This window comes from Amyelois transitella, chromosome 21, assembly GCF_032362555.1.
Source record: "Amyelois transitella isolate CPQ chromosome 21, ilAmyTran1.1, whole genome shotgun sequence".
NCBI lineage: Eukaryota > Metazoa > Arthropoda > Insecta > Lepidoptera > Pyralidae > Amyelois > Amyelois transitella.
This window is the reverse complement of record NC_083524.1, coordinates 1792997-1816179: the sequence shown is the minus strand read 5'-3', so window position 1 is coordinate 1816179 and position 23183 is coordinate 1792997. Positions and strand designations below refer to the sequence as shown.

The 23183-nt window shown below is 35.5% G+C and overlaps 2 protein-coding genes across 2 annotated transcripts; one reads left to right on the top strand and one right to left on the bottom strand.

Moving 5' to 3' along the window:
• The first annotated feature begins 1171 nt into the window (after positions 1-1171).
• On the top strand, positions 1172-3592 carry LOC106141643 (piggyBac transposable element-derived protein 4). Its single transcript, XM_060950394.1, has 2 exons — positions 1172-1331; positions 1604-3592. Exon 2 carries the CDS (start codon positions 1604-1606, stop codon positions 3416-3418), a length of 1815 nt encoding a protein of 604 aa, XP_060806377.1. The 5' UTR covers positions 1172-1331; the 3' UTR covers positions 3419-3592.
• Positions 3593-6442: 2850 nt separating this feature from the next.
• Positions 6443-22658, bottom strand: LOC106140861 (uncharacterized). The gene is made up of 3 exons (XM_013342504.2): positions 22340-22658; positions 14715-14899; positions 6443-7326 (listed from the first exon to the last, which is right to left on the bottom strand). The coding sequence occupies exons 1-3, from the start codon at positions 22506-22508 to the stop codon at positions 6988-6990; spliced, it is 693 nt and encodes a 230-aa protein (XP_013197958.2). The 5' UTR covers positions 22509-22658; the 3' UTR covers positions 6443-6987.
• Positions 22659-23183: the final 525 nt, after the last annotated feature.

The following is a 23183-nucleotide window of genomic DNA, read 5'->3' as shown; positions in this document are numbered from 1 at the left end:
TGGTACGAGATTGGGATCACAGAGGGGAAAGGGTCAAAGAGGCACTCGTCACACATGTTTATGAAGTATGGGAGTCACTTCGGGGCACGAATGTTTGTGAGGCACTGGTATCCTCGATGCGAAGTCGATGTAATGAAGTTATAAGAAATGGCGGGAACATTACAAAACTTAAAATTAAATTTTTTTTGCGACATTTTATGAGTAATAAAAATAAAACTTTGTCAATTTACACTTCACTGGTTAATTACGAGTATGATTGACCATCTCGGTGACGGTCCCTACAGTGGGATCTTAAGACTATCCTCAGGAACTCTCGCCACATTGCCATGGCAGTTTGTAACACTTGAAATGTGCCACATTAATTCTTTAAAAAAGCATTTAGAGCGATAATATAACTCTCAAACTCAAGTACGGACATATTATTTATTACTCCAAGAGTAGGTTGAACTTCAAATAAAAAACTAGCATTCACTTATACGTGTGACGGTGTTCAAAATGGTGTTCCTTGTTGACGTGTCTATCCAAATCAGTTTCGACGAACTTTTTAAATTAATAACCAATGAAGCTCTGTGGCCCTGGATAGGACCAACACACTGGGTCCGACAAAAGTATTGTGTGTGTGGTAACCGGCCATCAGTGGCTCCAGCAATAGGACATGTAATTGTGAACATGGACCGAAACGGCGACATAATAGAATTTATGAATGGGGACATTTGGTGCAGACAGTGCAGATTGTGCATTTACGAGTATAAACCGCTCGTGCCCAGCAACTGTTGCATGTTTATGTAGTAAGTTGATTTTTTATTACTTAAATTATATATACAGAACTTGTATTACTACTATAAATGAAATATCCACTTTTATTAACACTACTATATGCGAATTAGGGAAAGCTTTTAACTTCGTTTCAAGACAGTTTGCCTTGTCTACCTCGCTAGAGATATAGACGTGATTATATGATATGTATGCCCTCTCCTTATGGAAAACTAATTGTTTGACTATAATCACGATGGAATTCGTTTTATAGTAGTATAGCAAACAATCACTGCAAGTTCAAAAAATTAAAAATAAACACATCCGATCAGTCGTTTATTGAGATATATTTAACCCTAGATAACTAAACATTCGTCCGTTCGACGACGCGCCATACCGCGAAATTTGAGTTAACCCCTTTCCCCGCGCCCTATGCCCCCGCCACTTTTTCTAGCTTCCTGATTTGCCAATTAGTGCATCGCGTGACACGCGCAACGTCACACGATTATTAGAACAGGAGTTACGGTCATTTCGTCGTCCGCTCGACGAAAGTTTAGTAACAAAGTTAGTTTTGAAAGGTATGTACAGTATTATATTTTTTTTACTTTTTAATGATTTGGGAGGAATTAGATTTATATTTCTTTATTTATTTATATTTGTTTATACACCTTAAGTGATATAGTAATCAAATTTATGAATGCAATCGTTTTATTTAGCCTATTTTGATGGTGTATATTCTTAACCATTTTTTTGTTAGTTGTTTATTGCCTAAATTTTATTTTTTTCACACATTTTCAGACACGGAAAGACGTATTACATAACTAAAAATACTTTTTTATTATAATTTTAGATGGATTTGAGAAGACAAGAGGATCAGATACGTCGGTGGCTTGAGGAAGACATTGATGCAGACAACGAGAATGGGTCCGACAATTCAGCCTCGGAAACCGAAGATAATGTGGAGGAGGAAGTTCACAGAAATACCAGCAGTGAATCGGAATTTTCCAGCGAGTCCGACGACGAACCTATTCGCCCAAGTAAGAGAAGGAGAACTCAGGTTATTGACTCCGAGGAATCAGGTGAGGATACAGAGGTTCAGACATCTCAGAAAATTCACTCAAATGTTCTCCAGCCACGTTCCCAATTCCTATACGGGAAAAATAACCATAAATGGTCGTCTACACCAAGGTTAGCTTCTGTACGAACTTCGCAGAGAAACATAGTTCACTTTATACCAGGGCCTAAACAAGAAGCTAGGGAACTTTCTGAACCAATAGATCTATTTTCACTGTTTTTAACGGAAGACATGCTGCGAGATATTGTGACATTTACAAATGCAGAAATAAATATAAAAAAAAATAATTATAAAAAGGAGTTGTATACCGTGTCGCCCACATGTTTTGAAGAAATAAGAGCTTTGCTTGGTTTACTATTTATCTCAGCAGCTGTGAAAAGTAACCACTTACCAACACGCACGCTTTTCAATACTCAACGATCAGGGACTATTTTCAAAGGTTGTATGAGTGCAGAGCGATTCAATTTTCTTATCAAATGCCTTAGATTTGATGATAAGGAAACAAGAGCTATTAGACAACGAGATGACAAGTTTGCGCCTATACGGGAACTGTGGCAAGCATTGATTGTCAACTTTCAGAGGTGGTACACTCCAGGGTCGTATATAACTGTAGACGAACAACTCGTTGGATTTCGAGGAAGATGCCCATTCAGAATGTATATACCGAATAAGCCAAATAAATATGGAATCAAACTTGTGATGGCTGCAGATGTGAACAGTAAATACGTAGTCAATGTCATTCCATACTTGGGAAAAGGAACTGATACTCAAAGGCAACCATTGGCTACGTTTTTCATAAAAGAAATAACGTCAACTTTACACGGCACAAATCGCAACATTACAATGGATAACTGGTTCACATCTGTTCCTTTGGCTCAGGAGCTCTTGAAAACACCTTATAATCTGACATTGGTGGGCACATTACGAAGTAATAAACGAGAAATCCCTGAAAAACTTAAGAATACTAAGTCTCGCGCAATTGGTACTTCAATGTTTTGTTACGACGGTGATAAGACGTTAGTTTCGTACAAAGCTAAATCAAATAAGGTTGTTTTTGTTTTATCTACTATTCACGATCAACCTATTATTAACGAAGATACAGGAAAACCAGAAATAATTCACTTTTACAATAGTACAAAGGGTGCGGTTGACACTGTGGATCAAATGTGTTCCAACATATGCGCGAACAGAAAAACTAAGAGATGGCCTATGTGCGTGTTTTATAACATGCTGAATCTGTCTGCAATAAATGCTTACGCTATATATGTTTCTAATAGCGTTAGAAATAAGAAAAAGCCTATTTGCCGGCGCGACTATGTTATGAAATTAGGAGACCAACTCATAGAGCCCTGGCTGCGGCAACGTTTGCATACAGTGACTTTGAGGCGTGACATCAAGGTCATGATTCAAGATATCCTGGGGGAATCTCCTAATATCGCAGCTCCTGTTCCTACTGTGTCGAATGAGCGTAAAATATGCTACCTATGTCCCTCCAAGGCTCGAAGGATGACAAAACATCGTTGCCTAAAATGCAAACAAGCTATTTGCGGACCACATAACTTAGATGTATGCAGTCGCTGTTTTGAATGATTTTTTTTATTAATAATTTGCTCTTTTTTGTTCGTTAAGAACATACATTTCTTGTGATTTACTAGATTTCTTTTTTTAATAAATATTTTTGAAAATATCGCTCATTTTTATTGCGTCGTCCGCTCGACGAATATTTAGTAATTAAGTAACACTGAATATAGTTTAGTTATCTAGGGTTAAATCTTCTTTAAAATAATTCAGTTGCAAATGAAAAATATATAGTACCTACCTATATATTTTCATTTGCAACTGGATTATTTTGGAATAAAACAGTAGTCGTTTTATTTTACTCCCTCGATGTTGTTCGAAACGATTTAATTTTTTTATATGTCTTTTCAAAGACAATTGTTTAAACCGATCCTAAACGCTGTGAAAATTTATAAGACATGACTCTATATCACATGGTTTGCGACAAAAAATATTAGTATATCTTATTTACACTAATATTGTTTGTCTTTTTATTTTTAATTTAATTAGACAAAAACCAAAAACAATCAAATTTGAAGCCAAAATAAATGGACAGTGCCAATGCCGAAACAAATTCACCGACTCTTAAACAATTTTACAAACAATAAAAACATAGAAGCTAAATCGAAACCTGCTTACATGAGTGATGGTAAGCTGGAAACAACTAATACATATGTACAAATACTATAGAAAACTATGAAAAGTACTAAACAGTAACTCAAAGAGAAAATTGCAGTTAGCAATACACTCCGATTGCACAATTTCCCCTTCAGTATTAGATAGAATGCTTGAAGACATTAACACCAACTTCCTAGACCTGAGGAAGTTCTGCTTGTTAAAACAGTGATGCCTGAATGTGTGACACCAACCAAGGTAACACCAATGGATATTCGCCCTATACGTAAACTAACTGCACCTAAGACATCACGCAAACGAAAAGCACAAAAGTCAGAAATTTTAACCAGCACTCCTATTAAAGAGCAACAGAGAGAAATTGAGTCTAAGAAACAGAAAGTATCACTTAGGAAACTTAAAGGAAAAGTAAAATCTGTGTTTTTAAAAGGAATCCACCAGTGGCCAAAAAAGGTAAACAACAAAAAGGCTCGACCTCAACATAAAAAAAAAAATCTGGAAGCGGAAAGGCAAAGAAACATGCAGAAGAAAAAAGTGTCTGCTTCATATGCCACGAGATGTATGAAGATCCACCAATAGAAGACTGTATAAGGTGCGATGATTATCATGGTTGGGCTCATGAAGAGTATACAAGCTATTAAGGCAAAGGGGCCTACTATTGTGATCTATGTCAAGAATAGTAACACAAAACTGATCACGTAAAAGTTTCTAGACATTTTTATTTTGTGCAAGGTAGTGCTACCATTTATTATTTTAAGCTGTCGATATTTTTCCTTTAGATTAGATACTAATCACAAAACCTTTTTTTATATAAATAAATGTATCAGTAACTAATTAAGACTGACGAATTTGATTAAAAAACTGTTTTTTTATTTGGCCATGGGCCCGTCTTCTTAAAATTATTATATATGTACATGCATAAAACATGAAACATAATTGCTTAACAGAAAATTTACTGAAAATGAATTTTAAATTTACTATAAATGTACAATATTAATACAAAGATTTTTGTAAGTTTCACCTCATGTATTTAAAAATACCAACAAACGGATAATTCACATAAAAAAACATCAGATCATGGAATATGTGAAAAAAAAAAATTACCGATCTCGTAGAAACATTAGTAAGAAGGCTGTAATTTTCACAACGGCTGCAGAATGCTGGTTAAAGATAACCGTGACGTGTATAACACAAAGACAACATAGCAAGAAAGCACAACCACCAACAAACGAGTTTATATTCAAAATGACTACACCAACACGTGTTCATGGTAACAGAGCAAGAGCGCACCAGCATCCACGAACGAGTTTCTATTCCAAATGACGCTCACTTTGCAACCAAAGCATTTTTTTGTCTGACGGCAAGACGCTAGGGATGGGCAAGTTGCAAAATATTACAATCGTATCGACAGTGTATTGATAAATATGTAGATGCAAAAAACTTTGTTTTTGTTTCTGATTACGTGTATCGTGTGTGATTATGTAATATGTAACGATGTACATCAGTTTACATGTTCAGAATTATTAAAATGACATTTCTACCCGATTTAATCCTTGAATTATATAAGTTTACCTATTCGCGTACATTTTAAATTGAAAAGAAAAAATATAAAATATGGCCGATTTAAATATATGAAATACTGAAATTAAAAAAGAAACAAATCTGTAGAACGTCAAAACTAACCCAATATTTATACGAGCAGCAAATGACTATGAAAACTAGAAATAAACAATCGCCTTTTTTAAACACGTGTAACGTGCCCTTTGTCCACTTCTTTTATTCAATCTTTTGTATATCGTATTTCATTTACGTAAAAATTTGATCTTATTATATAAAACAGCATTATAAACAATGTTATTAACAATTATCGACTATCGATACTATGTATTTCCCCACAGCCCTATCGCGTTGGCCGGGTTGTAACAAAAAACTACTAACAAACAAACCAAAATATATATTTTTACGACCAAGGCTCTGCATACCCTTCACATTGTTCGGTTTAGAAAGATTTTATTATTTCAACAGTGCAATTTTAAAATCTGTCCAACAGATGTTAAGTATGGCATTTAAGACCCGAGATGTTATGTTTTTGGACTTAAACTTTCCAGCCCCTTTTTGAAATTCATTATTGAAACAACTTTTTAAATACAAAACATCCAATTTTTCCAATCCATCAAATTACCCAGAGAAACTCAATCCGACATAATTTTAAAAATAAAGTTCATCATTTTTTCATCAGTAAGTAAATGGTGGTATGATTGTAACTCATGTGAATAATATTTATTTATCTATATTTTTCTCTATGTGTCTTAAATAAAACATGTAAGTGTATTTTTCTAGATCTAGATCCCAAATTGACTCAGATTTAAATTAAAAATCTCTTCAAAAATTGAAAAAGTCAATTACATATTTTAAAACTTTCAGTTACAACAAATTAATCCTTATTAGGTACTTTTTGTTTATTGTAATCCCCTTCATAAACATCTTTTTGTATTTTTTGTTGATGTGAGTCAACAGTGATGACGATGATTTCTCTGAATCAAATTCTTATTGTAAATCAAGACTCTCTCTGGTTGTTCCCTTATGTCTGAGCATCGTGTTCAGCATCAGGATTGCGTCTAGACCAGAAGATCAGCCTCCAGCGGCCTCTGTCCACCGCATCCCTTACAACCATGTAAAATTTTGAGGTCGAGACCCTCCATTAAATATAGGCCTGTAAACTTGGGTTTTGAGTTCGATTCGATGAGTCAAACAGCTGAACGCGGCCTTTCAGTCCTTTCGGGACTGTTGGCTGTCTACCCCGAAAGGGATAGACATTATATGTATGGCCATTTGATCGGTCCTTTTCGTTGGGAAACGATCGCGCGACCTCTGGCCTTTAGCGTTCCCAACCACAATCAGTTTTTCTGGGTTCTCGCTACCATGTGGTTGAAGTACAAAAGAATGCGTTACTGGCATTTGGTGGATTTTCATTCTGGAGACAAACTATCCAAAAACATGATTATATCATTGCTAGCACATTCGGCGTCTCTCTCCCTCATCGCGTTCAATCTCTCCGTCACATGTCTGCCGAAGGACCAATAATCTTGACTCGCTTGAGGTTTATCCACTAGAGGTGTCATTGCTCTGACTAAATCATCAAGAACTCTTTTACACTGGTTTATTTTATGATGTTTCTTATGTATTTTTGCTTTTGGCCTGTCTGTTCTATCACCACGTTGTCTGATTCTCAATGTTCCTAATACATCATCACCTTGTTCTTCTTTTACTGCGACATTGTTTTCGAAGTGATCCGGTGGAGGATAGCCCTGAAAAAACATATATCTATCTATATATACATAAAAGCAATATAAAAGAAAGTGAATGACTGATTGATCTGCTGGGTCTAGTGACTTATATTTATACATATATATTATTTTATATACAATGTGTAACGGAAAGGGGGTTATCATATTGAGTACACCAAACGAGTTACCGGTAACAAACAGCCTGGTGCCACGCAAAACCCTAAAAGTAAATTTTTTATTTTGAAATTTTTATTTTTTACAGCCGATTTTATTTTATTTTATGTTATTTTATTAAAACTTGCACAACACTACAGCAGTAAACAGCTGTGAGGTCAATAGCATCTTAACGATCACACCCATTGGCCCACTGGCCTAATGTCGACGCCACCCGTCTGTACTCCTGGTACTTTAAAATAGTATTTTAGAGCCAGGGTTCCGGATATCTTTTTTTTTTGTTTTTCTTAACTAAGTGTTCCTGCTTTTTTCTTTACTTTTTACTATTTAGCTGACGAGTCCCACCTGCGAAACTTGATTTTTTACTTTATCTCATTAAAATTACAACTTTACACTGAAGGCTGTTTGAATATCAGTGTTTCATATGACTCTTCAATCTCATGGCAAAAAAGAAAACTGACTAACAGTTTCTCATCAATTATTTTAGCAGATTAATTGTAGCAACTAAAATACCGGACTGGCGTTTTTACAGTAATAAAGTAAAAGTAAAACAACGAACTAAGCGTACTGAATAATATCAATGTAGTAGTTACCAGAGAACGTGTTTGTAACATTATGAAAAACTTAAATATGAAAGAAATATTTTTTAAAGAAATAATAATTAAAAAGAGAAATAATCAAACTATTATTGAATCACAAAATCCGAGCAAACTATTGTTGTTGGTTTTAACTAAAATTTTTCAAATGAACCCTGAAATAGGCGTGACTTTTCTTTGCAAGGAGCAAAGAGCAAGGTCGATTAATAATGTATTAAAATGGTTCCGGATATTTTAAGAAATTTTCTATTACGAACGAAATTCTTTTTCATATTTTAAGAAGCCGATTAACGAATATCGTCATAAATTAATAAAACTATTACTAATGATCTAGTACTTAAATGACGTTTACATAGGTTGTTAAAAGTCCGGGAAGAAAGAAATGTTCGTGAAGGGAAACATGTTTTCTTTTAAGTCTCTGATCCTTGCGGACGTCAGACGGCAGTCTCTCTGCGTCATCTGCATCAACAATACTGCTCTTTTTTGCATCATGGGTAAAAACATCTCCGAATAAAATAAAGGAATTAATCATTTAGCTACCAGGATTTCATGGATACGCAAGAGGTTTAATTTATCTACTTAAAAATAAATGAAAACGGGCCCCTAATTTACCAAAACGAGAAGGCAAGACTAGATAGAGTACTTGTCTCTCGTTCTTAAATTCGACTAATTCAAGGTCAATATTCAAATTTGAGAGTGTGTGTGTGCGCAGTCAATGGGTTCACTGTCTAGTACACTAAGCGCCGACCAATGGCGCTACGCCGCGAGACAGGTGATGTACACGTATCCTTTCTTCCGCTTTAGGGTAAGTGAGGGTAAAATGATGATCCCACCTGATTATTTACGTTTGTGATTAGTAAACTTTTACTTTGTTTAATTTTATCGCCACATTCATAAAAAAGTTGTCAACATTTAGTCAACCTAGGAAACACGTTTTGTACATGCCACTTTTTCCTATTGGTAAGAGTGGTAGTAAGTATGGTAAAATTTTGAAATCAAATAATACTGTTTTTAACCCGTTTATTATGGTAAAATTAATAAGATATTGAATCAAAGGGACAAAACATATTTGTACTAAAATAATTTTATTTCACCTTTGTTTACAAAAATAGCCGGTTAACGTGACCGTGGTCGACTTTGCCCGTGTCTCCCCTGTACTAGGATGCCAGAATCGGGAAGCGGAAATGTACAATTATTTGAGAAGTCAATCAGTCGTTCGCTATCCATTTGCGTGACAACCAGTGCTGCCATTTTAACGCTTTGGGCGCTAGATCTAGCTCTTTTTTATGTGTTTGGTGCGCTTTACAGAATTATGGCACCTAGCGGATAATCTGGTGTTTTTTTTAATTTACATCATGACATATTAAAAAACTCTATGGCTCTATCAGCATCAGTTATTTTAAAGCCTAATAGAGTATTTTTTTGTTTGTTTGCTTTATTTCATTCAAGAAAAATTGTTCTTTTAGCGCGATATCTAGCGCTTTTTTAAAGCACAATTTCCAAGAAATCGAGCGCTTTTTTACATCTTACAGCGCTCAATCGGATTTTTGGTCTGGCAGCACTGATGACAACATTGTTTGTGTTTGTGTTTTGACTTTTTCGTACACGTGTTCTCTTTCGTGATTTCTTTGAGTAATTCAGAATATTATTACGACTACAATGAACATTATTGGTCGCATACCTAGCTACCAATCCACATGTTTTTACGGAGTCATCTTTCCAGTACCAGTGGCGGATAAATGTGTTGGCTGGATGCTGGAATAGTCGGAGATGTTGTCGTTGAACCATATTTTTTGCCTAACAGCCTAAATTTCCTAGAAAATTACTTAAATGAGGAACAGTAATGCCAGTGAGAAGTTACGTGGATATCGTGATGGAAAACAACCTAATATTCCAACATGGTGGCGCTCCAGCTCACTTCGCTCGTGATGAGCGCAGCCACCTCAATGCCCGGTTCCCGGAATGGATTGGACGAGGAGGACGTATCGCATTGCCTCCGCGGTCTCCAGAACTCACGCCACTTGACTTTTTTTCTGGGGATACATTAAAAATAAAGTGTATGCGTCGGATTCCCCTTCGAGCGAAGAAATGGTTGCCCGCATCAAACCGCATGCGATACTGTAACGCCAGGAATGCTTCGCAATGTCTGGGTTTCCATTTACCGGAGAGCTGACTTGTGCATCCAAGGAGGTCGACGTTTTGAACCCTTTCTTTGAAAGGTATGTAGGTTTTCAATCTTTCTTTGACTTAGTTACCAATTTATTTTGTAATGTAGGTAATTATTTATTAGCTTGCATGAAGAGTTATGAATGTGGATGAAGCGAAGGAAGTATGCAGAGATCGTGGAAAGATGTAGTCTCTGTCTATCCCTCCGGGAAAAAGTCGTGGTTTTATGTATGTAGGTAATTATTATTTCTTTTGCATTTCATGCGAATATTTTCAAATCGATTGAATGTCTTAAACGACGTACCTCTGTCAAAACAAAATGATTCTTATTGATTAAGTAAACGAGTCTTATTTGTTTGTTTTAGAATCTTCGTCAAACGTTCGCCGCCTTGCCGCGATCTCTTTGACGGCGCCGACAAAGCGGCTACCTACGACTTAGGTCGCCGACGGTACCAGGAGAAAATGACGAGTGAGGAGTTAGTGTTTTAGTGTACATCGATAGTGTCTTAGTGTGTGTGTTGTTTTGAATTGGGGATGTTGACCCGATAGTGATTTGCCACGTTTGTTTACATTTAAATAAATACATTTTATTGCGAAATTTTATTGACATGCATTTATGAACATGGTGATAAGGACCAGCAGTAGCAGTAGGAAGAATCTATTTAAGGTATAGTATCCACCCACTTTTTATGATAACCCCCTTTCCGTTACACCTTGTATATACAATGTGTAACGGAAAGGGGGTTATCATATTGAGTACACCAAACGAGTTACCGGTAACAAACAGCCTGGTGCCACGCAAAACCCTAAAAGTAAATTTTTTATTTTGAAATTTTTATTTTTTACAGCCGATTTTATTTTATTTTATGTTATTTTATTAAAACTTGCACAACACTACATCAGTAAACAGCTGTGAGGTCAATAGCATCTTAACGATCACACGCATTGGCCCGCTGGCCTAATGTCGACGCCACCCGTCTGTACTCCTGGTACTTTAAAATAGTATTTTAGAGCCAGGGTTCCGGATATCTTTTTTTTTTTTGTTTTTCTTAACTAAGTGTTCCTGCTTTTTTCTTTACTTTTTACTATTTAGCTGACGAGTTCCACCTGCGAAACTTGATTTTTTACTTTATCTCATTAAAATTACAACTTTACATTGAAGGCTGTTTGAATATCAGTGTTTAATATGACTCTTCAATCTCATGGCAAAAAAGAAAACTGACTAACAGTTTCTCATCAATTATTTTAGCAGATTAATTGTAGCAACTAAAATACCGGACTGGCGTTTTTACAGTAATAAAGTAAAAGTAAAACAACGAACTAAGTATACCTACTGAATAATATCAATGTAGTAGTTACCAAAGAACGTGTTTGTAACATTATGAAAAACTTAAATATGAAAGAAATAATTTTTAAAGAAATAATAATTAAAAAGAGAAATAATCAAACTATTATTGAATCACAAAATCCGAGCAAACTATTGTTGTTGGTTTTAACTAAAATTTTCCAAATGAACCCTGAAATCGGCGTGACTTTTCTTTGCAAGGAGCAAAGAGCAAGGTCGATTAATAATGTATTAAAATGGGTTCCGGATATTTTAAGAAATTTTCTATTACGAACGAAATTCTTTTTCATATTTTAAGAAGCCGATTAACGAATATCGTCATAAATTTATAAAACTATTACTAATGATCTAGTACTTAAATGACGTTTACATAGGTTGTTAAAAGTCCGGGAAGAAAGAAATGTTTGTGAAGGGAAACATGTTTTCTTTTAAGTCTCTGATCCTTGCGAACGTCAGACGGCAGTCTCTCTGCGTCATCTGCATCAACAACACTGCTCTTTTTTGCATCATGGGTAAAAACATCTCCGAATAAAATAAAGGAATTTATCATTTAGCTACCAGGATTTCATGGATACGCAAGAGGTTTAATTCATCTACTTAAAAATAAATCAAAACGGGCCCCTAATTTACCAAAACGAGAAGGCAAGACTAGATAGAGTACTTGTCTCTCGTTCTTAAATTCGACTAATTCAAGGTCAATATTCAAATTTGAGAGTGTGTGTGTGCGCAGTCAATGGGTTCACTGTTCTAGTACACTAAGCGCCGCCCAATGGCGCTACGCCGCGAGACAGGTGATGTACACGTATCCTTTCTTCCGCTTTAGGGTAAGTGAGGGTAAAATGATGATCCCACCTGATTATTTACGTTTGTGATTAGTAAACTTTTACTTTGTTTAATTTTATCGCCGCATTCATAAAAAAGTTGTCAACATTTAGTCAACCTAGGAAACACGTTTTGTACATGCCACTTTTTCCTATTGGTAAGAGTGGTAGTAAGTATGGTAAAATTTTAGAATCAAATAATACTGTTTTTAACCCGTTTATTATGGTAAAATTAATAAGATATTGAATCAAAGGGACAAAACATATTTGTACTAAAATAATTTTATTTCACCTTTGTTTACAAAAATAGCCGGTTAACGTGACCGTGGTCGACTTTGCCCGTGTCTCCCCTGTACTAGGATGCCAGAATCGGGAAGCGGAAATGTACAATTATTTGAGAAGTCAATCAGTCGTTCGCTATCGGTTTGCGTGACAACCAGTGCTGCCATTTTAACGCTTTGGGCGCTAGATCTAGCGCTTTTTTTATGTGTTTGGTGCGCTTTACAGAATTATGGCACCTAGCGGATAATCTGGTGTTTTTTAATTTACATCATGACATATTAAAAAACTCTATGGCTCTATCAGCATCAGTTATTTTAAAGCCCAATAGAGTGTTTTTTTGTTTGTTTGCTTTATTTCATTCAAGAAAAATTGTTCTTTTAGCGCGATATCTAGCGCTTTTTTAAAGCACAATTTCCGAGAAATCGAGCGCTTTTTTACATCTTACAGCGCTCAATGGGATTTTTGGTCTGGCAGCACTGGTGACAACATTGTTTGTGTTTGTGTTTTGACTTTTTCGTACACGTGTTCTCTTTCGTGATTTGTTTGAGTAATTCAGAATATTATTACGACTACAATGAACATTATTGATCGCATACCTACCTACCAATCCACATGTTTTTACGGAGTCATCTTTCCAGTACCAGTGGCGGATAAATGTGTTGGCTGGATGCTGGAATAGTCGGAGATGTTTTCGTTGAACCATATTTTTTGCCTAACAGTCTAAATTTCCTAGAAAATTACTTAAATGAGGAACAGTAATGCCAGTGAGAAGTTACGTGGATCTCGTGATGGAAAACAACCTAATATTCCAACATGGTGGCGCTCCAGCTCACTTCGCTCGTGATGTGCGCAGCCACCTCAATGCCCGGTTCCCGCAATGGATTGGACGAGGAGGACGTATCGCATTGCCTCCGCGGTCTCCAGAACTCACACCACTTGACTTTTTTTTGTGGGGATACATTAAAAATAAAGTGTATGCGTCGGATTCCCCTTCGAGCGAAGAAATGGTTGCCCGCATCAAACCGCATGCGACACTGTAACGCCAGGAATGCTTCGCAATGTCTGGGTTTCCATTTACCGGAGAGCTGACTTGTGCATCCAAAAAGGAGGTCGACGTTTTGAACCCTTTCTTTGAAAGGTATGTAGGTTTTCAATCTTTCTTTGACTTAGTTACCAATTTATTTTGTAATGTAGGTAATTATTTATTAGCTTGCATGAAGAGTTATGAATGTGGATGAAGCGAAGGAAGTATGCAGAGATCGTGGAAAGATGTAGTCTCTGTCTATCCCTCCGGGAAAAAGTCGTGGTTTTATGTATGTAGGTAATTATTATTTCTTTTGCATTTCATGCGAATATTTTCAAATCGATTGAATGTCTTAAACGACGTACCTCTGTCAAAGCAAAATGATTCTTATTGATTAAGTAAACGAGTCTTATTTGTTTGTTTTAGAATCTTCGTCAAACGTTCGCCGCCTTGCCGCGATCTCTTTGACGGCGCCGACAAAGCGGCTACCTACGAAGGTCGCCGACGGTACCAGGAGAAAATGACGAGTGAGGAGTTAGTGTTTTAGTGTACATCGATAGTGTCTTAGTGTGTGTGTTGTTTTGAATTGGGGATGTTGACCCAATAGTGATTTGCCACGTTTGTTTACATTTAAATAAATACATTTTATTGCGAAATTTTATTGACATGCATTTATGAACATGGTGATAAGGACCAGCAGTAGCAGTAGGAAGAATCTATTTAAGGTATAGTATCCGCCCACTTTTTATGATAACCCCCTTTCCGTTACACCTTGTATATATGTATATGTACATATATACAACGTTATATATATATATATTATTTATAACCAAATTCACATAAAAAATATTTAAGTTTTAATTTTTCAGTCATGTGGGTATTAATCCTAACATGTATGTACATACAAATATCACACCATGGACTACTGGCTCTATCTACCTCGCAACTTACAGGGTAGACAGAGCCATCAGTCTCTTAAGAGACTGAAAGCCCGCACTAACCTCGTAATTCCCGACTTCCTCCCTCCCAGAGCCATCGCGGAGAAACTGCAGTGGTTTCCATAATGGCCAAGACGGTACATAAACATCAGCTTGGCTGCGGGCTGTTATCTTGGATTTCTCCACACGTCTCAGGTTGTGGTGGAAAGTGCTACGTATGTTCACCCATCTGTCGCGAACTGAGCGTGCTGTTAGAAAAAAAAGGTCTAATCATTATTGATGAAATCCCGAAAGGGGAAGCAGAGAATAATTTTTTATCATACATCGATATAGATAAAATCATGTCTATTTTCCGGAGGGGTAGGCAGAAAACATAGCTTCCTACCTGCTCACAATTTATACAACACATGGATCATAAATGCCCAAAAGGTGGAAAATACAATAGAAAATCATCAGGTATCGGCTAGCTAATGCGGCAACATTACTGAATAATCATATAAGATTTTATAATAGATTACCAAAAAGTGTTCTTGAATATATTATGCCTAATAGAAAATTCATAAATTACATTAAAGAAGAGCGAGATTCAATTCATTATTCGTAGAGCGTACATCAATAGTCCGTCAATTCGTGAACGTAATTATTACATGTAATTATTGATGAAATTCTTTTTGATGACACGAAATAACGAAGTAACGTCAAATATTTTCTTATTGACAAAACCCAGATCGCCGTCTAATAAAGCGCGCGCTTATTTTAAATAGTCATTTCGTGAACGGTCATTTCGGTAACGTTCCCGGACATGATGACACGATCCCGAAATGACTATTGCGTTCTCGGAATTATGATTATTATTTCAAAGGGCGAATCGCTTACAATTTTTTGATAAAATTTATTTTAAAATTTTGTTTGTTTATAATTACAGCATAATGGAAACTCCTGATAAAAAAAAATAAAAAAAATCTAAACAAGAGCTTAAAAAGGTGTAAAGGTTAGTGCAGCTTATTAGCGCCAAAGAGAAAAGGCGAATGCTAGAAAAAGAAAGTTTTTGGATAAGATGACTGAAGAGTAGAAAGAAATTAAACGCGCTAAGGACGAGAATATATAAAAAAGGCAGAAAAAAAAGTGAAGAAAATTATTGATATGACCGAACGAGAGAAGCGAAAGCAGAGAAAAGATTGGAAAAAATACGTCAAAAAATACAGAGAAAATAAAAAAAGTTTAGCGAATCTAGTGAGTAAATCGCCACCATAATCAGATGACGACTTTGCCGCAGTACCTCCAGAGAGAAGACAAATAGGTAAAAAATACCAAAGAATTCAAAAGAGAGAGGGCCTTTCATAAATGAATCAGTGGAAGCACTTTGCGAAAATACAAAATGCTACATATGGCCAAAAAGATTTTACCAAGTAGACCGAAGAAAAAAATTATACATCAACTTAAAGTCTGATACTAAATTTCGCAAAATTGTTTTTAAGCAAGAAGTTCAACAAGTCATTTCTTCGAACAAGATGATGTAAGTCGAATGTGCCCATCGAAGAGTGACTCTGTGAAACATAATGGTATCAAGAAACAAAGATGCGCGCTTTTACACTCAGTAAAACACCTGGTGTCAAGATTTGTAAAAGAAACTGGAATTGTGTTATCATACGCAACGCTGCTGAGAGCAAAACCATTTTGGGTCGTAGCGCCAAAATCAAGGGATAGAGAAACATGCTTGTGTTGTGTGTCAAGCATGCAAATTTTGAAGAAAAGTTCAATAAACTGAAATATGCAAAAGAGCTTAAACACGACGCGTGTTTAAGCTCTTTTGCGTTGTTATAGAAGAGTTTATTGAACAATATACTTGATATGTTAAGTCTCATGACGTTCACATACATAATACACAACGTTCACGTACATAGACGTTTTATGATTAGAAAATATTATGGCCTATCTCAAAGTATAGAGGTAATATTCATTATATAGATTTATTTCTTAAGTTGACTCCGTCAATTGGTTACAAAATACAGGGTGTTAGTTTTCAGTATGTGAAGGGTTCGATTCCCGGCTTTAAATGCAATTTTTTATTCCATACTTTGTATTTATGTAGTTAAATAAGAGAATCTTTAGCAGAACCCATAGAAAGTTTTTATTTTTAGGCAACGACTACCTGTAAACCTGCAGAAAAAACACAAATTATACAGCCAGATTCAAATATTAAAAAACAGGACGAAGATGAAATAAAACCCGGTAATGAATCACAACAGCAATGCGAAAATAATGAAAATGCAAATAAACAGAGAGCAAAACCTTCTCAGGAAGCTAAGAAAAATGAGATTGCTCTACTTGAAAAAAAGTCTGAATGCTTTATATTCTGCCAGAGATACTATGCCAAGCCGGGCTGAAGTTGATAAACAGATCATTAAGTTGCGCGAGAAAATAAAAACAGCAAAACAGTATTTAAACAGGAAAATTCAAAACGCAGTTGCCCAGAAGAAACACAGGGATAGTATGAAAAGAAAGTTAGAAGATATTTGTCATGAAAATCCAGAAATAAAAAAAAAACTATCTCTGAGGGATTCAGTGGGACGTCCTAATCTTGAAAGCAATCAACCATCACTATTGAAAACAATTGCGGATATAGCTTTATTTTGGAGTGCAGCAGATGATAGAAGACGAACGGAATCTATTCGCAGCGTAAAAACTCTTGATGAACTTACACAAGAATTACGTAAAATAGGATTTGATATTAGTCGCAGTGGGACATATCTTCGTTTGATTCCCAGAAAATCTAATTCTGCAGAGGGACGAAGATATGTATCGACAGTCCCTGTTAAGCTCATTCGGGCTCAAACTGATCACCACAAGAGCCACTTAGATAGCAAGTTCGCTGAAACATCAATCCATTATTTAGAGAACATAGCATCCATACTTGGACAAGATCAAGTATTTTTCATATCTCAAGATGATAAAGCTGAAGTCCCTATTGGCGTAATTGCGGCAAATAAGCAAGCACCTCTTCTAATGCACATGGAATATAGAATCAAATAGCATCAAATACCATCTGTTTATGCTGGTATCAAAATCACTTCCAGTATGCTAGGACAACCGCAAGCCGTTGGATATTCTGGACCAACATACATCGCTATTCGAAATGGAAAGCATAGTTCATCTACTGCTAATACTCATGCTCAGAATTTCGAGACGCTTCTCGAACTTGAAGAGTTTCGACCATTAGCTGAAACTGACCATGGACTTGTAAAACCAGTGGTAATCATGACGGTTGATGGAGGGCCAGATGAAAATCCGCGTTATCAAAAAGTCATAGGGTTTGCTATAAAACACTTTAAGCGACATGATCTCGATGCATTGTTTTTAGCTATCAATGCTCCTGGAAGAAGTGCGTATAACAGAGTAGAGCACAGAATGGCTCCTCTTAGTCGGGAACTGGCTGGTTCAATATTGCCTCATGACCATTTTGGGTCTCATTTGGATGAACGTGGCGTTACAATTGATGAACATTTAGAAAGATCTAATTTCGAATTTGCAGGAAATGTATTAGCTGAAGTATGGAGTTCAATGGAAATTGATGGCTATAATGTTACTGCAAAATATGTTGGGGCAGGTGAACAAGATGTCCCTGATTCTCCAGACATTAAATGATATTCAGAACATTTGCGTGAAAGCCAATACTTGCTTCAAATTGTAAAATGTAGAAATACAGAGTGCTGTCGTCCAAGAAGTGGCCTATTCAGATTACTAGACAATAGATTTCTTCCACCACCTGTAAAAGTAAAACAAACAGTTGATGACTTGGTTTTGGATGAAGGAGGGCAATTTCTTGATCTTCCAGTCAATTTAGCTCTACGCTTAAGTGCTTCACTCAAAGATTTCCTGCAAATGCCCTACGATTATTAGAAAATATTATGGCCATATAGAAAATATTATCCCATTTCATCATTCCTGGTTTTATATTAATAAGAAACGACAGAGTCGGCAAGGGCTGCGGGGGTGTTGCGATCTAAATCCGTAACAAAATCCCATATAAGGTAGTTAGCACTTCACCGTCTACTTATGTGGATGGGTCTCCAGAACATTTCTTTTTAGAAATTTCTTTCCACCATACTAAAATTCTTCTGGCAGTTTATTATAGCCCTAATTTACGTATTGACTACTTTGATTCCTTAGACGGATTACTTAACAATTTCTGTCCTAGTTACGATCATGTAATATTAATGGGCGACTTTAATACATGCCTCATTAAGAACGATTCACGCACATTAAAATTGCAACAACTAATAAACTCTTTCAATTTGCATATATTACCTACTTCCTCGCCCCATCATGTACCAAATTGTGTTCCTTTACTCCTCGACCTCATGATCGTCTCCTCCCCTGATCTTGTTACTACCCACGGTCAGCTAGATGCCCCGTTTTCGCACCATGATTTATTATATCTTTCGTATTGTGTTCGCCCGCCAAAACGTAAACCCGAATATTCTTTCTGTCGCAGTTTTTATAAAATTGATCTAAAAACATTTCATAAGGATTCCGATAGCATCGATTGGTCGCCAGTTTTTAAAGCGGATAATATCGATAGTAAAGTAAGCATTTTAAATGATATAATACTATCAGTTTTTGATAAGCATGCTCCCCTTAGGAGAGTGTAACAAGGAAAACAAAGAGTTGCTAAATCAGTTCTGTGAGCCCGAATATAAAATACGTTTTGCTTATTTGGTTGACCTGTTTGCGCAAATAAATAAATTGGACCTTCAACTGCAAGGATCAGGAAATTTGAAGTTGCAAGGCATGAGCAACATATTTGCATATGAAGATAAAATCAGGGTGTTTATTGCTAAAATCGAGCTATGGATTAATAAGGTCGAAAGAAAAAAAATTCTGCATTTGATAAGCTCAACAAAATTATTGACGGACAAGGTGCAGATATTAAAGCAAAAATTCAGAAAAACATGATGCTCCATTTGACAAATTTAAAAAGTGAATTCAATCGCTATTTTCCTGACTGCGAGGACAAAAGTATTCAGAAACTGATCCGAAATCCTTTCATCCTCAATGTTTCCGAAGTCTCTGATGAAATTCAAGTAGAAGTGATTGAAATGCAACACGACACGAACTTAAAAGATACATTCGAATCAGGAATAAATCTTGAGGAATTTTGGAGCCAAAAAGCAATTTCTTTTCCAAAGCTTCGAGACATTGCTATACATTACCTAACTTTATTTTCATCGACATATCTATGTGAACAGGGGTTTTCGACGCTTCTGATGATTTAAAACAGGCATCGAAATCGGTTGGATGCCACTGCTGACATGCGTTTAGCTTTGAGTAGCACTGAACCAAGAATTCAGAAGTTAGTAAAGAGTATGCAGTCACAAAAATCACATTAAATTAAAATCTGTAACTTTTACATTTTTGCTCAATAATAAATAAATGAGTGCTAATTATAAAATTGTGCGTGTTTTCTTTATCAAACAAATCCTTAATTTAGGAAGACTAACTGGGTGGTCCCTGGCAAGACAAACATTTGGTAAAATGGTCCCTCATGACACAATGAAAGGTTAAGAACCACTGCTTTAAAGGATGGAAACATAAAAAATGCTAAAAAAGTGGGCTCTTGGCACTTTATTGGACAAATCATATCTTTTGAAGAAAATAAAGACGATACTTACGTAGTTAAGTTTTTGAGGAAAAAATGTCTAGTAGACGGGATTTTAGGTGGCAGGAGCCTGAAGATGTCTCCCTTGTAGTAGATGATGACATTGTTTCTATATTAACAGAGCCGACGCCTACGCAAAGAGGAGAACTAATTTTTAACTTTGATTTTTTAAATAATGGGTGTGGAGGGAAAGGTCGGAGTGGGAAGACCTAGACGAACGTATCTTGATCAAATTAAGGACGTCCTGGTAAAGGGTCAGGTCAAAAGTATCCGAAACCGCCGAGCTTGCATGAAGAGAGTAATGAATGTGGATGAAGCGAAGGAAATATGCAGAGATCGTGGCAAGTGGAAGGAGGTAGTCTCTGCCTACCCCTCCGGGAAAGAGGCGTGATTTTATGTATGTACATATGTATTTTTTAAATAATGTATAATAGTATTATAGGACTGATCTGTTTCAAACAATTATTCTGACTTGACAGTTTTGTTAAAAATGTTGTTTTTTAAATATATTTTATTCATTGTGCGTTTCATATATTAAAGTTATTATAGGAGAAAGTGTGTTATCAGAGAAAAGGAGAGATTTAAGACTTCTGTTTTTTATGATTGTTATTTTTTGTATACATGTATGCCAAAGTTGATTGTGGTTAGTGGTTTTTAAGTTTTAGTTCAGTGTGAAAATGATTGATCTCAAAATAATGAAGAGGCGAAAATATAGTTAAGTTAATTTTTAATGAAAATTCTGATTGTCAAGCGAGAATTTTAAAGAAGTTTTTTGTTTACATTTATACCAAAGTTGATTGTGTTTAGTAGTTTTTAAGTCTTATTTTAATGTAAAATGATTGATCTCAAAATAATTAAGAGAAGAAAATTTAGAGTTAATTTTAATAAAAATCCTGATTGTCAATTGATAGTTTCAAAAACTGTTGAAATTTTTATTTTGTTTATTAAAAACGAATCTAGATTATTTTTTTTGTTTTTAATATATCCCAACTATCACGGACGTGGTTTAATGTCACGGATGTGGATGGCAATTTGAACAACGAGTCACCGACGTGTTCCGCATGTCACACGCGTGGATTGCATTTGATATGAACAAGTCACCAACGTGTTCTATGACCTCTCCTACCTAATCTAAAAGGTATTAAGCTTGGCCATTAACATAAAAAAGTATGTAAGGGGATCATCTTTCGTAACTCATCAATTAAAATCAAATTCGCAAGGCAACAGACAATTACATGTTTGGTGAAAATAACCCTAATAAGAATTTAATTTTAGTAAGAGTAGTTTTTCTTAAGTGTGACAATGTGGCAATATGAATAAATAACTAAGTTATTTAAACCGTTGTTTGCCATTTATAATTAAAATATATCTACTTAATTATATCAATATCATCATATCGAGAACATTTTTGTCTGTCTGGGAATGGTTGATCATTTTCGGGAACATTACAATATTTCAATAAAATACATATAAATGGAGGTATTTCAATATTATATATTTATGAATATTACTTACATATATTTATGAATTAATAAATTTTTAAAGTATGTGCATATCACTTAGATATGCAATATATAAAAATTAATTAAATACTTATTTAACATAATATTCTCTATGTTAATCACACAGTTTTAAAGAACCTTAATAAAATAACTATAGATAAGTGCATATTGCTTTAGTTTCCTTTTACAACATCCAAGGGAAAGAGATGGAGTAGTAAAGTGCCATGAAACAAGGCACGAGCTTCATCATCTTTGTCATATTCAAAATTTTTCGTAATCCATCCGTTAAATAATTTAATTATGACAATATTTTTATGTCGGGTATACTATACTATAAAGTTTGTTGGTGACCAACTAAAAAATGTTATTACATTAGAGCAGGCACGTATAATTGACATAAAAAATAACTAATAAGGCTTAAATACTGCTACAAAATGGTTCAAAACGAATTACGCTTTTTGACGCCATTTGGCCATTTATTTATGTAAGTAGCCTTACATAAACCCAAAACTGCAAACTATGATTACCTGTATATCCAACACCCAATTTAGCCGCGAATTCGGCGTACGCTTTGTATTTCTGCTGTATTTGGTGATTTGTGTTGCCTAAAGGCTTCCAAATGAACTCTCTCTGACGAACGAACTCCACAAGTTCTAACTCTAATTTGCGCGTCCAAAAACAGAGCCTACGGGGCATCTCACACCTTTGTAGCTTTGAACACTTTAAAAAATATAAGAACAACAATCAGAAATGAAATGCTACGAACTGATAAATGAGAGAATACCTACATATAAACGTAATGCAGTAGAAAATACACAGGTGAGTGACAACGCAACCACAGACAAAAAGAACTCAACGGACGCAAGCGAACAAAAGCATTTTTTTTTTCATATTAAGGAACTAGTGTGTCGCTTGATATTCGATAGTTATTACTCGATACTAGCGAATCTAGCAATTCGATATCCAGTCCGTCGATATCCGTCTATGCCAACAGAAGCAAATATTTTGTATTCTCTTTTTTTAATCTATGATAAACTGGATACACTGCTCGACGTTTTCTGATAATAGTTGTTACAGAGATATAAGAAACAAAGACTTCTTTTTTATGAAAAAATTAAAGATAACAGTAAACAATGATAGGATAGATAGATATTAGGAAGCGGCTTTGTTATAAACTATGAGAATGTGTTGATGGTAAAAAGATAGATCAACTCTTTATTGCACCATACGAGTAAAACATACAAAACAGCACAAAAGAGACAAAGATAAAGGAAAGGTACAATGGCGGACTTATCGCAAATGCAATCTCTTCTAGTCAACTTTGGGTGATTTTCTTGGATGATAGTAATGCATAGGTATGTGACTCATTCG